This window comes from Blennius ocellaris (genome assembly GCF_963422515.1).
Source record: "Blennius ocellaris genome assembly, chromosome: 7".
In the NCBI taxonomy this organism is placed as follows: Eukaryota; Metazoa; Chordata; class Actinopteri; order Blenniiformes; family Blenniidae; genus Blennius; species Blennius ocellaris.
In genome coordinates this window covers 4,973,795-4,988,686 of record NC_137656.1, presented here as the reverse complement: position 1 = coordinate 4,988,686, position 14,892 = coordinate 4,973,795, and the positions used below count along the sequence as shown (strand labels likewise).

The following is a 14,892-nucleotide window of genomic DNA, read 5'->3' as shown; positions in this document are numbered from 1 at the left end:
CACTTTGAGTCACATTCATCCATTTCAGAGAGATGGCTGCCACGCAAGGTGCTCCACTTCCTTTGGGGACAATTTGGGATTTAGTGTCTTGCTCGATGACAGTGTGATGTATAGACAAGGTGAAATGAAGGATCCAACAACCAGCTTTAATCGGCTATTTTTTTTTTTTAAAGAGATGAATTTGTTTACATGTTGTTAGTCTGATTTAAAGTGTTAAAATTCTGCCAGTGCTCATTCATTTTCATACATCAAAAAAATATCTCACGCAGTGAGATATCACGCTTGTTTTTATGAGTCACAGAGGCAGTTTTATGAATGAAATTAGGCTGAAATAGATGCACCCAAATGAAATGTAATTTGTTAAAAAAAATGCGCTCGTATCAAGTCTAAAGTCTGATTTTTGCTCCCGGGAACAAAAGTGAAGAAAGCACAACACTTCTTCCTACTCGACAACCGAACTTGCACAGATTTCTAATCCGCAACAGGACGACACAGGCTTAATCTCTGAATGAAACAAGCTTTAATATCGACATACAGTCAAGATCGTCAAGATATATCGGCTACTGGTAGCAACTAGTCGATGCGGAGGTTGCAAACTCACCGTGGTGTAGTAAATGATAACGTCATTGCTGGTCATGTTCCCGTGGAGGATGTGTTCCTTCAGGTGCTGGATGAGAGTTCCCTGAAGAAGGAGCGAGCGACAGTGTTAAGAGAACCTGTACGTATTGTTTAACATCAGCGTCCATACAGTTGAAACGAGACAGTGTTCAGGTTTCCCCAATAACTCCTGATCACAGCGTCCGTTACGCGGGAACTCTTTAAACGATTCGTATGAGGAGTGACTCCTCCTGCAGTTTCCAACGCATCACAGTTTGGCGGGTTATTATTGCTGGTGGAGGGGAAGATGGATCGAGTGTGTGTGACACGTGGTGCACCTGTGTGTGTGTGTGTTGTATGTATGTACGAGCTTTGGCAGGCCGCCGTCGCCTTCCTTCGGTGCGTCGCCATCTTTGCCACTGACAGCGTGTTAACAGAGCCGTAACAAAGCTGAGAGCCACGACAGCGCCGGGGCTAATTGGCTGAGCTGGAGAGGACTGCCGGCGCCACCAGGCGAGATGTTTTCACCGACGCATTACTGTCCAATTATCGGCGGAGCGGGGCGAGGAAGGGAGAGGCGAGAGAAGTGGGAGACGATGAGAGAGAGAGAGAGAGGAGAGTGGTTGTAAAGGACGAGGAGAAGAAGTATTCAAAAATGTGGGAGCTTCGAGGGTAAAACCAAGGCGAAATAAAGGCGAGAAGGGAAAAAGACTGGGTGTGTGGAAGGGAGGGGGGACCCAAAAACAACACGCATTTATTTTTGAACCGTGACAGTTTCAGCGTTCAAAGTGCGACGGCGCTTTTGAAATCACACGTCCTCACCACACTCTCCCGCTCCCTCAGATGTGGCGCCGAAAAGCAAAATGTCATTGGGGAGACTCTCATGGGCGCAAAAGACCTTAAAGTATTTACAGGTGGAGCTCTGCTGCCATCTTGTGGTGAAAACTGGAAGAGAAACTCTATTCGGATGCTCACTTTATGACTGCAAGAAGGTTCTCAGGTATCATTATAAGGCACCACCACTGCTAGAACTCCTCACATGTATTACTTCTGAGTTTTTAAAGGTTTTTATTAGCTTATTGTGTTTGGATGCACTGCAGTGAAGGGCCGGTCGAGCTGTAACTCGACATTTAAGATTCATAATTCCCTTTTTCATGGAGGTTTCACAGTACTTTCAGCCCTATTGTCCCATCTTTGTTCTGGGATATACTTCAAAGCACAAGCACAGGTTGTGTTTCTCACAGAGAGTCAGATAAATGAGAATATCCCCGGTGAGAGTTTTTCAGTGTGGAGTTTGCAACTTCTCCAATGTGCATGCATGGCACCTGTATGATCAAACAACACAAAGTGGGATGGATTGATAAAAAGTTTTAATATGCTGAAATTGCAATTAAAACGATTAAGAAAAATTACCTCAATTAAGTTAAAATTACAGACTTTTTCTTCTTTGTAAATGTATTTCATCCATAATCTTTTCGGAGATTAATTTACTTTAGTTATTAAATTGAAGAATTTCCTCGACTTTTCTGGAAGTCAAACACATGATGGTGCTGCTTGGCATTTGTTTGCATGTTTTTATACCGAGTGAGTTTCAGATCCAATTTAACAAAGTTCACTAGAAAGTGTTGAGATGAGTATTTTCATGAGCTGCAGTTTTCTGAATTAATTAAGAAAAAAAACTCTTTCCTTCTTACTTTCTGTCCGTTTAATTTGATTGATCGATTCTATAAATGCACTCTTCTTAAAACTGAATACTGTGTTGAATTTTTTAACATTCTGAATCAGACATTTAATTTCACAAAACAACCAACATGATTATTTTTTTCAAAAATGACCTAAAAACTATTGCTATTTGAGAAATACAAACTAAACAAATCGAGCAAATTACCCGAGACAAGTGTCTGTGCATTTACATTTAAAGTTAAAGTTTCATTTCAGATTTTCTTGGTTTTTTTTTTTTAAACTGTTACATCCATCGTATACGCCACAGGAGTCTGAAGCCAATCCTGGCTGACTATGAATACAGAGCACACGCCACGTTTTTTGGACTCTCAGGAGAAAGTACCTGGAAGAAGAATAAAAATTAAAAACAACCTATAAACCCTCACACACCCCCACAGAAAGGCCTCAAACCGGGGTTCCTCTGGCTGTGAGCAGAGAGTGCTCATCACTAGTAGCCCAGAAATTTCCTCCCACCCTCGGCTCTGCAAACAGATGTGAGCGGTGTGATTATTTCTGCTCGTGCGACAGCTGTTTGGAACCCTGGCGGAGCGTTCACAAACCATTAGTTACAAAAAACAGCAATTACGCTCCGTGCGGTGGCGAGCACCGATAACAACAGAGGACAGGCGGCGGGAGGGGGGGGAGGGGGGGGGGGTGCCACTCCACTCTTTGTGCTGACATTTGAAAATAGCCAACCGTGAGGGTCAAACATGGCGCCCGTGCCACCTCAGCTAGCGCTCACAGTGAGGGGGCGGGTGAGGGTGGAGTATGTGTGTGTGTGTGTGTGTGTGTGATGGGGGGGTGGTGGGGTGTGTGTCTTACCCCTGCCGAGTGGACCATGCACTTGGGGGCTCCTGTGGTTCCGGATGAGTACATGATGAACAGAGGGTGACTGAATGGAAGCTGCTCAAACTCCAGCTGAGGGAACTGGTCGGCCTCGCCGCGGCCCGACGCCAAGAAATCGTCCAGGAAAACACTGAGAGACACAGAGGAGGGGAGGCGGACACAACCTGCTTCAGCAGAAGGTTTTCAAAATGGGGGGGGGGGGCATCCTGTAGAGGGAGCCAGAGGGCAGCTGGACAACTGTGGGGGTCAGAGGGATGCCCTTCCCCAAATAAGTGAAGGCTGAAACTCTCAATTACCGTATTTTCCAGACTAGACGTCACACTTGAACCGTGCTCCTGCTTTTTGGATCGAAATGAGTCCAGTTTTGACTGGTTTTCTTTTTCCATTACATCGGCTGCTTCCAACAGTAGCATTTCAAAAGTCGCAAACTATTTTCTGGATTGTAGGTTTTTTTTTTTTTTTTACTTGCTTTACTGGTCCATTGTGTCAACATGGCCTTGGACCAACAGCTGTATTTGCACTGAGACTTGCAGCAAATGAGTCGATGGTGGCGCCATGTTTTTAAGTTGTCAGACAAAACAACAAGAAGATCTGGAAGTAAAACCACAAATAAGTGGTTTGCCAATAATGACCATAATTTCTGAACGATATGAAACACTTTTTTTTATTGTTCGCCATGGTCATGGTATTTATTTTAAAAAGTGACTTATGTATCAAAATATAGTGAAACACTGACAATAGAATGCAGCGACAGTATCGCAGAATTTAAAAATCATAAAATCAAAGAGTTCAGGTTGTGTTACAAACTTATGGAACTGGAGAAAAGCAGAGAAACTGTCGACTGTGAGAGAGAAAACAAAGAAGGCTAATCGTGGGCTAAAAGCACGATGGCCCAGAGCCGAGGACCACAAAAAGTTCTCCAAAAAAACAAAATAACAGCACCAACTCATGGCCTTGCACGCTCACTACGTAATTTTCAGCGTTTCTGCCGTTTCCATGGAACCGGACATTGTTTTCCTGTCCGTGTGAACGCAAGAAATTATGGTTTCACTTGAAATGTTGTTGTCTGGAGGAAGCATTAGTGTGACACACACACACACACACACACCTGTTGGGGATCTTGGAGAGGTCGGTTTCCTGCTTGGTGCGCGCATAGGGGATCACAACAACCTTCTTCAGGTCAGGCAGACCTGCAGAAAGCACACACACACACATCAGATCAGATCATGTTTTCAGGGTCTTTTCACATTAAAATCTCACTAGGGGAGAACGTCAGTGTTATTTTGAGCCCAGAGCAACGATTTAACAGAAGTTCTGACCAGACATCCAGCATAATTTCTTCATAAACAACCATGGGAGCACTTTACCCGACAACAGCGATCGTAAGAAGTTATAAATACAGTACTTTGACAGCAACATTACACAGGATCAGGAGTGATGAGACTCATTCACGTATCCCACAAGGACAATTCAAAGCACATTAATCAACATAAACAACATACAGATATATTGGATACAGGAGAACGTGTACACATCAAAAACAATCAAACGGCATATATGATGAGACTATATAAATATGACAATTAAACCGACTGGCCCAAAGCCGTAATTATTTACTGCAATCATGATCTAATCTTCAGCGCTAATTAGTAGAAAAATAGAATCAGTGTTAGATTTGATTTTCACAATGAGGACAGCCGGCATCAAACACATGTTCTTACTCTTCATTAGATAAAGACGGGGATTTTTGTTTTTTTTAAAGAGACCAAGAGGAGATGCGTCTGCTGACCTTTGACCACACTGATGAGCTTCTCCATGTGGTCGTGCGTCTTGCCGTTGTAAACCACCGCGGCCACAGAGAAGATCAGCTTGGGCTGGATTTGAGAGAACCTGTCGAGGACACCCTGGGGAGGACGAGAGATACAAGTTAATAAACACGCCAGAAAGTTGCAGAAAGATTCCTGGGAAGAAGAGAGAATGGATAAAGCAGGAAAAATCTTGCCTATCTGAATTAAATACAGCCAAAGAAATCTGAGATTTAGAACCCATGAATATAAAACCAATTGGCAGAATGACGTTGATGATTCAGAGCAGCTTCAGTTCCTCTGATCCTCCAGCAGAGGGAGCAACCAGTCACTCAGGAAAAGGTGGAGAAGACAAAAGGGCCTTTCTGGGTGAAGGCAGATGAAGTAATTCCTTTGTAAGGACTGATAAACAGCCCAGTATAGCACCGCACAATGATGTAGTGTTTCAGTTTTGTGTCCGACGAGGGAACATAAACTGTGTTGGAAACACTAATTAGATCCAAGAAGACACATTTCAGGCTGAGCGTCCCCATCAGCCGTCTCCTGGTTAACAGAACTGCACGGCCTGAGGGTGAAGCACACGCGACGAGACGGGAAATAGGTTCTCACGTTGACTCCGAAGTCGACGGATGTGGAGCTCCAGATCGCGCCGATGCTCGCTGCTGCCAGCATGGCCTCCACGGCATGTATGCCGTTGGGCAGGTAACCTGGATACATGGAGACAACGAAAAGTTAGAAACCACTTTTAAAAGGTTTGTGGCTGATTGACATAGGTACACCCGAAAAATTCACTTCACTAAATAGATGAGTCAAAGAGCATACACTCTAATACACATCCTTGAGGCCCGTGCAATTCAACATTAGATGGTCATTTGCTGCAAGGACAGCAGCAATAGCCGATTACAATGATGCCGGTGTCAAATGACACAAACTAAATGCAGATTCAACCTTTTCTAGAACAAATCGGAATAAACAGATTTGGATAGAAAAGAAAATGGGCTGAATAACCTGCTTTCCTGCTACCACTGACTGGAGGCAGGTTGGACAGGCCACCAGCCAATCACAGCGCGAACACACAGATTTAGATATTCACTTTAAAAAAAAAACGTGTAAACAGAAAACCTTCGTAGCGTTTTGTGTGTCCGTTTACATGACAACGGTGCTCAGAGTCACTGAAAACCCAAGTTGTAACTCTTTGGAAAAATATTCGGCTCCGTCGCCACGGAAACAGGGGGAAATACAAGTTTTCTCATATAAATGCTGCGTGTTGAACGATCGTGAATCCCAGTTCATATTCTCCTGGGACTTAAGAGACGTAATGGTGATCTAACTTGACCGTCTGGCCATACGACGGTCCGTGTACTCCCACTGTTAAGGTTAATAACGTGTGCGCTTCCTATGCTCAAGCGCGTGTCATTTCATTACAAGAATAACCAACAGCACCCACTAGTGGCACAATGTGAAAACTAGAGGGTTTTTTTTTTCATGTTTCTGTTGCTTCTGTGCTTCATTCAAAACGTTGCCGTGTAAACGCAAAACTTTCCTGAAACAAAAAACACAAAAACAATGCTTTTTTACTTGAAACATTGCCACTTAAACTTAAATCAATCAGTCTGAAATGCATGTTTTTGGGCCGATGAAGGAAACCTGGAATGTACATGGAGAACATGCAAGCTTCACACACAAAGACTCAAACCCACAACATCGTCACTTCCACTCCGGTGGAACCTTAACTCACATCAACTAGTAAAATTAGAATTAAAAACAGCCCCTGGAAATCTGCATCAGGAATCCTGATCGATATAAATCGACTGACGCAGATGATGGGGGACGATCCAAACGCAGAGGACAGGAGAAACACGGGGAAGGAAGGAAGGAAGGAAGGAAGGAAGGAAGGAAGAAGCGTCGACAAGGACGATGAAAATCCTTCATTCCTAACCAGCCGGGCCGAGATCATAACGGCCTCTTGCACTGATTTATTCCTCGATCGATATCACAAAGTGCGCCCAAGAGAGCGAGAGCGAGTGAGAGAGCGAGAGAGCAAGAGAGAGAAAGAGAGAGGTGTTTGTGCATTTGAGCAACAAGATTGATTTGAGACGCACAATGTAATGCAAATTTTCTGCCCAGTGTGCAGCTCAAAAGCCGTCGCTTCTCCCTGCTGAGGTTATTGACATTGTTACCCAGAATGCATTTGGACACTTCTTTTTTTTTTTTGTCAATGTGGTTGAAGTTTTATTCCAATGAGAAATCAGATGGTCCCATGTATATGAACGTTAAATGCATTTATCTCAGTAATGTCTCAGATTTCAGATTCAGACACCTTTATTTATCCCACCAGGGGCAATTCATTTGCAGTTTTCCACGATTTGAATAAATAGACTTGAGTTGTCCAATATATCGCAAAGTCATTGCATTAGATTTGTAAAAATGAAAGAAAATTGCCATTTAATAGCAACTAATCCACAATAATGGTGTGTGTAACACACACACCTTTATATGTTTGTTTGTTTGTTTTTTAACAATAGATTATTTTTGTACTATTGTATCACCACATCGCCAGGACACCTGCACTCTGTTTGGAGCTTTGCAGCTTTTCAAATCGAACATAGAAACGATTTCTTTCACTGGTACAGGCAGAAACCATTCAATATGTCTAAATGACAGCGAGTTGAGTAAATACCAGGAGCTGCTGCTCGCTCTCAGCACAGGTTGATAAGGTTTATCTGATCTGAGGTCATAAAACCTTCATGCCAACAGTCGGCAGACTGGAAAGAGAACGTCTGAAAAAAAGAGAAAGAGAACGTCTGAAAAAAACATTTTTTTTAAATCCTTACAAAGACTTGCAGTTTATGCCACTTTGTGCAGATACTGATAAGAGAAAGGATCAATGAATAGGAGCGTGTGTGTGTGTGTGTGTGTGTGTGTGTGTGTGTGTGTGTGTGTGTGTGTGTGTGTGTGTGTGTGTGTGTGTGTGTGTGTGTGTGTGTGTGTGTGTGTGTGTGTGTGTGCGCATTAAAAGCATGGCTGACTTCATTAGCTAAGTGCTCATATATCTCCTGGACCACAGACACTAATAAGACATTCCGGACCGACGTGGAGACAAGGACATCTGTGTCAGTACCGCACTCACGGAGGTTTGTGCTCGATGGCAGAAAAGCTCCGGGCTGGAGAGGGTGGAGTCGCTCCCTCCACCTCCGCTCCTGCTCTCCCAGATTTCTAACAAGATTCCCACAAAGCTCCCGGAATTTATCTAATGAATTTCACTTCCATTGTGCCCATTGTGTGAGTAAACACTTGATTGTTGGGTTTTTGTCCACGTTTATTTACGGTATGTATGTATTTTACCAATGTTATGTTTAAGCTTAATTTTCCTTTAAAAAATCCTGGTAATTTTAGTTTAGATTTAGGTTTTTTTTCATTGTTATCTCCATTTTAGGCACTTTAGTTGTTCTCTCTTAAAAAAAAGCCTTATTTAGCCAAGAGTTAAAAATCCTTTTCGGAGAGCCACTACCGAAGAGCCAAAGAGCCACACGTTGCAGATCTCTGGTATAGCTTCACCAAAAAAATAAAAAATAAATCAAATGTCACCAAATGAAATGTTCCAGAAACCAAAACCCTATACTGTTTTGTCCAATACTGTAAGTCTGACAAGCTAATCAAACACCGAAATATTAAAATACTCAACTGTGCATTGATTTATTGATAGATAATGGACAAACATCTGGTTTTATTTCCACTTCTTTTGTCGTTTTGAAAAATATGTCAATTTATGAACATGAAGCCACCCTCCACTGTTTGTCGTCTGTATCAGAGTGCAAATGAAACTGTTGGTCTCTGTAACAGAACTTGTTCCACTTCAATGGAGTTCAATGGAGTAACATTAAGTAAATGTCAGGGTTTTTGTTTTTTTCCCCCCATACTTGCAGAGGACTTCCTTGCTTTGTGCAACTGTTCAGAAGGAACATAACGTATCTGAACGGTTGCCATGGAAATAACGATGTTCGGAAAGAACCAAATACCACCAGAAAAAACGTAATTCGTATTTCACAAGCTGTTTTTTTACGTCATTTTTGGAAATTACACAATTTTTTTTGCAACCGTTACCTCAAAAAAATAGCAAAACTGATCCTACTTTAAATATAATAATTAAGTCAGCTTATCCACTGTTAGCAGCGAGCTAATTATGATGATCCGCTATTAAAAACCTGTCTCCTTGTACAAATACAGTGGCCACAGAGCAGGAGGAGCAACATGTGGCACGGCTCACGTTGGGTCCGGGTGTGAATGTGCTCGACGGTGAGGAGCCGAGGGCTTCCCTCCCTGTACAAACATGAACTCTGCAAACATCATCCGCGAAAGAGGTTCGACTTGTGCCAAGACAGCCACGCCTCCTTCGCGAGGGAGCACGCCACCCGACCGCACGTGGCCAAACGAGTCAAACCGCGTCAGAGTATCAAAACCCAAAGACACGGAAAAAAAAAAGTATTTTCATTGGGAGGCTTACCGACGACCCGGTCTCCAGTCTGGACGCCCATCTTCCTCATGGCGGCGGCGAACAGCGCCACGTCTCTCCTGAGCTCGCCGAACGTCACCTTGGTGATCTCCTCGTTCGATTCCCCTGAGAGACAAACAAACAAACAAGCAAACTCGAGTTAGACAAACATACACAGAGCGCGCAAAAGTGAGAAAAGCCACTTTTTTTCCCTTCCTTCTACCTGCTAAAACAACCCGATCAAAACGTGTTGAAACAGGAAGAACGTGACGATTCGTTCACGGAACAAACTGAAAAAAAACCGGCGTCTCATTTCTTCTTCTTTTCATTTGCACAAAATAAGAATATAGTATATAATTATAAGAAAGAAAACATGAGGAAAGAAGCCCAGCAGGTTTATACAAAATTCAAAGCAGTTCCCAAGGTGCACCATTTTCAAAAAGTTGTGTTTTCACACCCAAAACGCATCGCAAGTTCTGCGTTTTCACTGGAAAACAGCACGTAAACAGAGCCTCAGTCTACGTCCAGCAATTAGCAATATCAGCTTAACGAACAGGCCGCTCTGGCCCGACAATGTATTCAGTGTAGTTATAATTTGGGAAAAAATATTAAATTCAGATTTTTCCATTATGATTCGACTTGACGTTTAATTACCTCCCGCCAAGGAGCGTTCATTTGTCCGTTAACGAGATGTCTCAAAAACTAAAGAGCCGATTTTCATGAAAATCGGTCCACTGGTGCATTTTGATCAAAAGAAGAACCAATTAAATATCGGTGGTGATCCAGGTCAAAAATTATTGTTACAAATGTTCATTTCGCGAGATGTTTATACATACTTAGCCTTCAAATGGCGAGTGCAATGTGGGCGATGGAGTCGTAGCATGTTTTTTTTGAATATGTGTCATTTCCCTGAATCCATGTCCTACCCTTGGCGGAGGTCAGAAATCTCTGATTGCTCTTGTTTTGTTTTGTTTTTTTTTAAAGTTCATGAATAGAATTTAAGTAGACACGTGCAGGTGTGCCCCTCAGTGGTATCATGAGTGCAAACAGATAAAAGGGCATCGTGCCTTCAACACTCCCGACTTAATAAGTAATTTTTCTATAGTTAGTCTAATTAGTCAGTTATTTTAAAAACAAATAATACTGAAAAAGCTACATTAAGTATTCCACGTGTTAAAAGAACACTAGCAGGGGGGGAGGCGTCACGTTCCCATGACGACGTGTCCAATTCTGCCCATGCTCCAAATGCAAGGAAACTAGAACCAAAATCACACATTTCCAGTCTTCCTTGGCAGGGAAGAGATAAGAAGGAAGAAACATTTTTACAAAATTAAATAAATAAATAGAGAAGGATGACGTGTGAGAGCAGAGCCAGACAGAAAAAGCCGTATCTCTCTAAGTAACAGCTTCCTGACGTCCTCCGAGGCTCCGCAGCATCGGGACCGATGGCATCATTCCATAATTACATTGCAGCTCCGGGGAGGAGGCTGGGTGCATGTTGGCCAACACACACACACACACACACACACACACACACACATACTCCTGAGAGGTGGTATGAGGGGGGGGGGGGCAGCTAATCTCATCACAACATGACATACGAGTCCACACGTCAACTTTCAGCTGCATGGATCCAGTACAAGACTCATCTCTTCTTTCACAACGTTTCCTTCTGTTTGTGTTATTTGCTAAATCCTCACGTGGATTAAACATACCTGGACGTTATGATGCGTGTGTGTGTAATTAAGAAGGTTTAGATGATTTAAAAAAAAAAAAAAAAAAAAAGGCTGTAAAATTGATAATGATTTGCAGAGTCCACTTCTCGAGGACGACTTCACACACGGGGCGTCTCGTTGGCGTCGCGCCAACTCACTGTGTGGACTTACTGGCGGCGTAGAGAGCCACTTTGTCCTGGTCTGCGTGTTTCAGCAGGTTCTCCGCGTAGTTCAGCCGAGCACCTCGGAACCACTCGGGGACGTCGGATATCCGTTTGGTTTCGTCCACTGCCTGGAGTACACACACACAAAACACACACACACACGCCAAGAACACACGTTATAAGTAGTACAATAAACTACTGGGTCAATAAGGTTTTTCCACAGTGATCACACATATATTGGAGTTCTCATTTGTCATTTCGCAGTCGCCTCTCAGCAGGAAATTCGATCGGCACGCAGCGAATAAATTCTACATATCGAGAGTAACTCGTAATAACAATACGACTTCCTGGTCTGTCCAGACGAATGTTTGTTGTCTATGGCTGTAGCGTATCGTTTACTGTGCTCTTCCGCGCACGCGTCTGTGGTATCATTATAAAAACAACCAACAGTGAAAACTTGCGGCCTGGCGTGCCAACTAAGTCGATTTCAGTGATCTTTAGAACTATTTCTGTCAGAAACACCTGAGCAAAAGATTACAACACTGACACCTCGTGGCTGAAGTAGGAATACTCTTCTCTAAACCAACAGTGGAAGGATCTTTTTCTTGGGTATTCAGATGATTGGACAAAGAAAACGCTGCATCTTTCAACACACTGATTCTTCACTGAGAGCGAAAACCATATTCTAAAGTTTATGACAATATATTAAATAAAAACGCATTAAAAATTAACAGGAGGGTGACGATGGTTTCGTCACCAAACGCCACAAAGCTTTGAACATAATCAGGTCGGACTCACCTCCTCGTAGGACTTGGAGCTCACGACTCCACAGAAGCGCCACACCTGAGCCCAGAACTCTGGGTAGCTGTCCACCGACCACTGGTACAGGTCACTGTAGTTGACTGAGGACATAAAGAGACAGTCCTGAACGTCAAGACCACATGGTATTAGCTAAATATGGGGCAATATGATTTGTGACGCATGCTTAAGAAAGACAAGGCTCTTATCTATATGCTTGAGGATTTTTACTTCCGGATAACAGGTTTGGATTTTTTTATTTCCATCACGAGTGCGTCTGTTCCCACCAGCAGCGTTTCAATGGCAGAGTACCGTATTTTCTGGACTATGGGTCACACAATTTTTTTTGTTTCGCTGGTAATGTGACATAAGATGCGTCCATCCATCTATATATCTGTATATAGTGGTGTATGCCATCTGTGACCACTAGATGTCACTGTATGACCACATAAACCTGCTATAGTACCACAGAATAACCTCTATTATTATCCTATATAAATGAGATCAACCAAAACTTTGCCAAAAAGAAAACGCTTCACGGAACTTCAGCTAAAAATTTTGAAATGTGTAGCTGCAAACAGAAACACAGCATCAGAAAGAGTTCAGAGTGTGAGAGACTGGAAAAAACGAGAGAAACTGCTCCTGGACACGGGACTAATGAATGGGATTTAAATCTGTTGTTTTGCTCCATTTATAGTCTTGGAATTACGGTAGTTGCTTTACAACAGCTTGGGGAAGTTATACTTTACAGCATTTTACCGTATTTCACAGAATATAGATCAATAGTTCGGCTGGTCACTATTCATAGAAAGTTGTGGAACAGCAGCTGCTGGATTATTACATGACATGCTTTTTGACAGATGTGACTTCTAGTCTGGAAAATACGGTAGTTCGGCTGTCTGCTGTTAGATCACATAAGAGTGCCTTTTTTTTGGTTTGTTTTTTTAAATTAGGATGTCAATATGCTCACTGGGTCTGGCGGTTAGCCAGCCAACACCTTTCCATGAATCCCTTCCTGATGTCATAATGAAGAGGTGGATGGAAATAGTCAACAGCCATGTTGGTCGAGACCTCAAGCATTAGCAGCCACAACTGAATCTGCAGAGACTTTACAGTGGGAAGCAGAATGTTTGATACACAAGTCACAGGATTACTGGCAAACAACATTTTTTTAAAGTGGCACTTATAGAAATAGCAGCCCGTGCATTTGTTTATCTGATGAGAAATAACAGTGTTTGTGCTTTCGTTAATGAGCTTCTTGTTTGAGTTATGAAGTAAAGATCAATAATAATTAAATTATTAGTGTTTTAACTGACATTTAGACAAGTTTTACACCATTTTTATAAAAAAAATAATAATAATTCTTTAATATCTGACTTCAACCTAGGATACAAGTTATTTGTGATTATTATCCTTTTAAAAAGAAGAAGCAGTAGGACAACAAAATTAATGATAATTTCTAAGGGAATAATATGAGCGTTATAACGTCTTTATTGCTCTTTTATATTATATAATGATGAGAGGTATGGGGTCTGTGGGACAATGAAAGGGGCTTTGTTTTTATAAGCTTCACAGAACTTTGTGCTGCTCTTTATTGTATAAAAAGTGCATCATAAATAAAGGTATTTATGAGATAACTCAAAAGATGTTGTGGTTTTTCTACATTTTCTAACTTAAAATGAATAAACTAAAAAAAACGGATTACTTTTGATTAACTTGAACTGATAAAACATAATGCTTGCATGATCAACTTTAACTGCTACTCCAGGCAATTTTCAAAACTGTACTTTCTTACTTTAGTAGACAAGTTGAACGTTCAACTATAGTTTTATGCAAATCTCTGCAACTCTATTCAACTAAGGTGCAAAACCTGTCTTTGTGCCATGATGCAAGCTTACATTTCTCTCGAACTACGTAGAGAGAGAAACACTTGCGTGGAGTTTGAGGAAACGACGGTGTAAAAAAAAATTCCAGGTGTCTGTGCATCACTTGCGCTCACATACGCTCGCGCTCCCGTCTGACCCGGATTATGTAACGTCGCTCATCGCCAGGGTGAGGAGGTTTATCAGCATTCCTGATGTGGGATTAATGTGGTAACGAGACGACAATGGATGCGTGTCATCTCTGAAGAAGATGACAGGAGACCACCATCATCATCATCACTTCCTTATTGATGTGTGTGATCTAAATTAGATAAACGGATCCGACAGGGGGAGGAGGAGGGGGAGTGTCAGGCTCCAGCACACCGACAGTCCGTGTCGCGCCTCCACACTCACCCAGATTAATCCCGCAGTCCTTGTTGACCTGCATCCTGAACTTGTCCATCTGCGTGTTCTTCTTGGAGTCCGGGTACCACAGCACCTTGCTGTCCATGTCCATGATCTTCTCGCTCTTTCCCTCCGTGTCTTTGGACATTGTGGCGTCTCGTCAGCGGGAAACAGGCGGTGGTAGAAAGCAGCTGGAGGTCTGTCCGCTCCGGGAGGGCTCGGGGGCGAAGGAGGAGGTGGAGGAGGTGGATGACGCGGGGGTTAAATGAGCTGAGAGCCGAGAGAAGCTTAGCGTGTCCGGCTTGGAGGAGGTTAGCAGGACTGTCAAAGACAAGCGTGCGGCTCGAGGGATAAAACCCACAGGCCACGCCCCGACGTGATGACGCAAAAAAAAGAGCTACGTTCAAGAGTGGCAGTGTTCCGGAGTGTTACGAAGAGGAAGAATGTTCTGCAACAATAAGGGTTGGGAGAAAGGACAAACAAACA

General features: G+C 42.8%; 1 protein-coding gene across 1 annotated transcript in view; it reads right to left on the bottom strand.

Annotated features, from left to right (window-relative positions):
• Positions 1 to 14,667, bottom strand: part of aacs (acetoacetyl-CoA synthetase) — a 37,975-nt gene extending 23,308 nt beyond the window's left edge. Inside the window, exons 1-9 of the mRNA XM_080499855.1 lie at positions 14,416 to 14,667; positions 12,140 to 12,243; positions 11,349 to 11,469; positions 9,475 to 9,588; positions 5,580 to 5,677; positions 4,955 to 5,069; positions 4,274 to 4,355; positions 3,142 to 3,295; positions 602 to 682 (exon numbers count right to left, since the gene is read on the bottom strand). Coding sequence (XP_080355981.1) covers positions 602 to 682; positions 3,142 to 3,295; positions 4,274 to 4,355; positions 4,955 to 5,069; positions 5,580 to 5,677; positions 9,475 to 9,588; positions 11,349 to 11,469; positions 12,140 to 12,243; positions 14,416 to 14,554 — 1,008 coding nt within the window. The 5' untranslated portion in view covers positions 14,555 to 14,667. The remainder of the gene's footprint in view (positions 1 to 601; positions 683 to 3,141; positions 3,296 to 4,273; positions 4,356 to 4,954; positions 5,070 to 5,579; positions 5,678 to 9,474; positions 9,589 to 11,348; positions 11,470 to 12,139; positions 12,244 to 14,415) is intronic.
• Between the last annotated feature and the right edge of the window lie 225 nt (positions 14,668 to 14,892).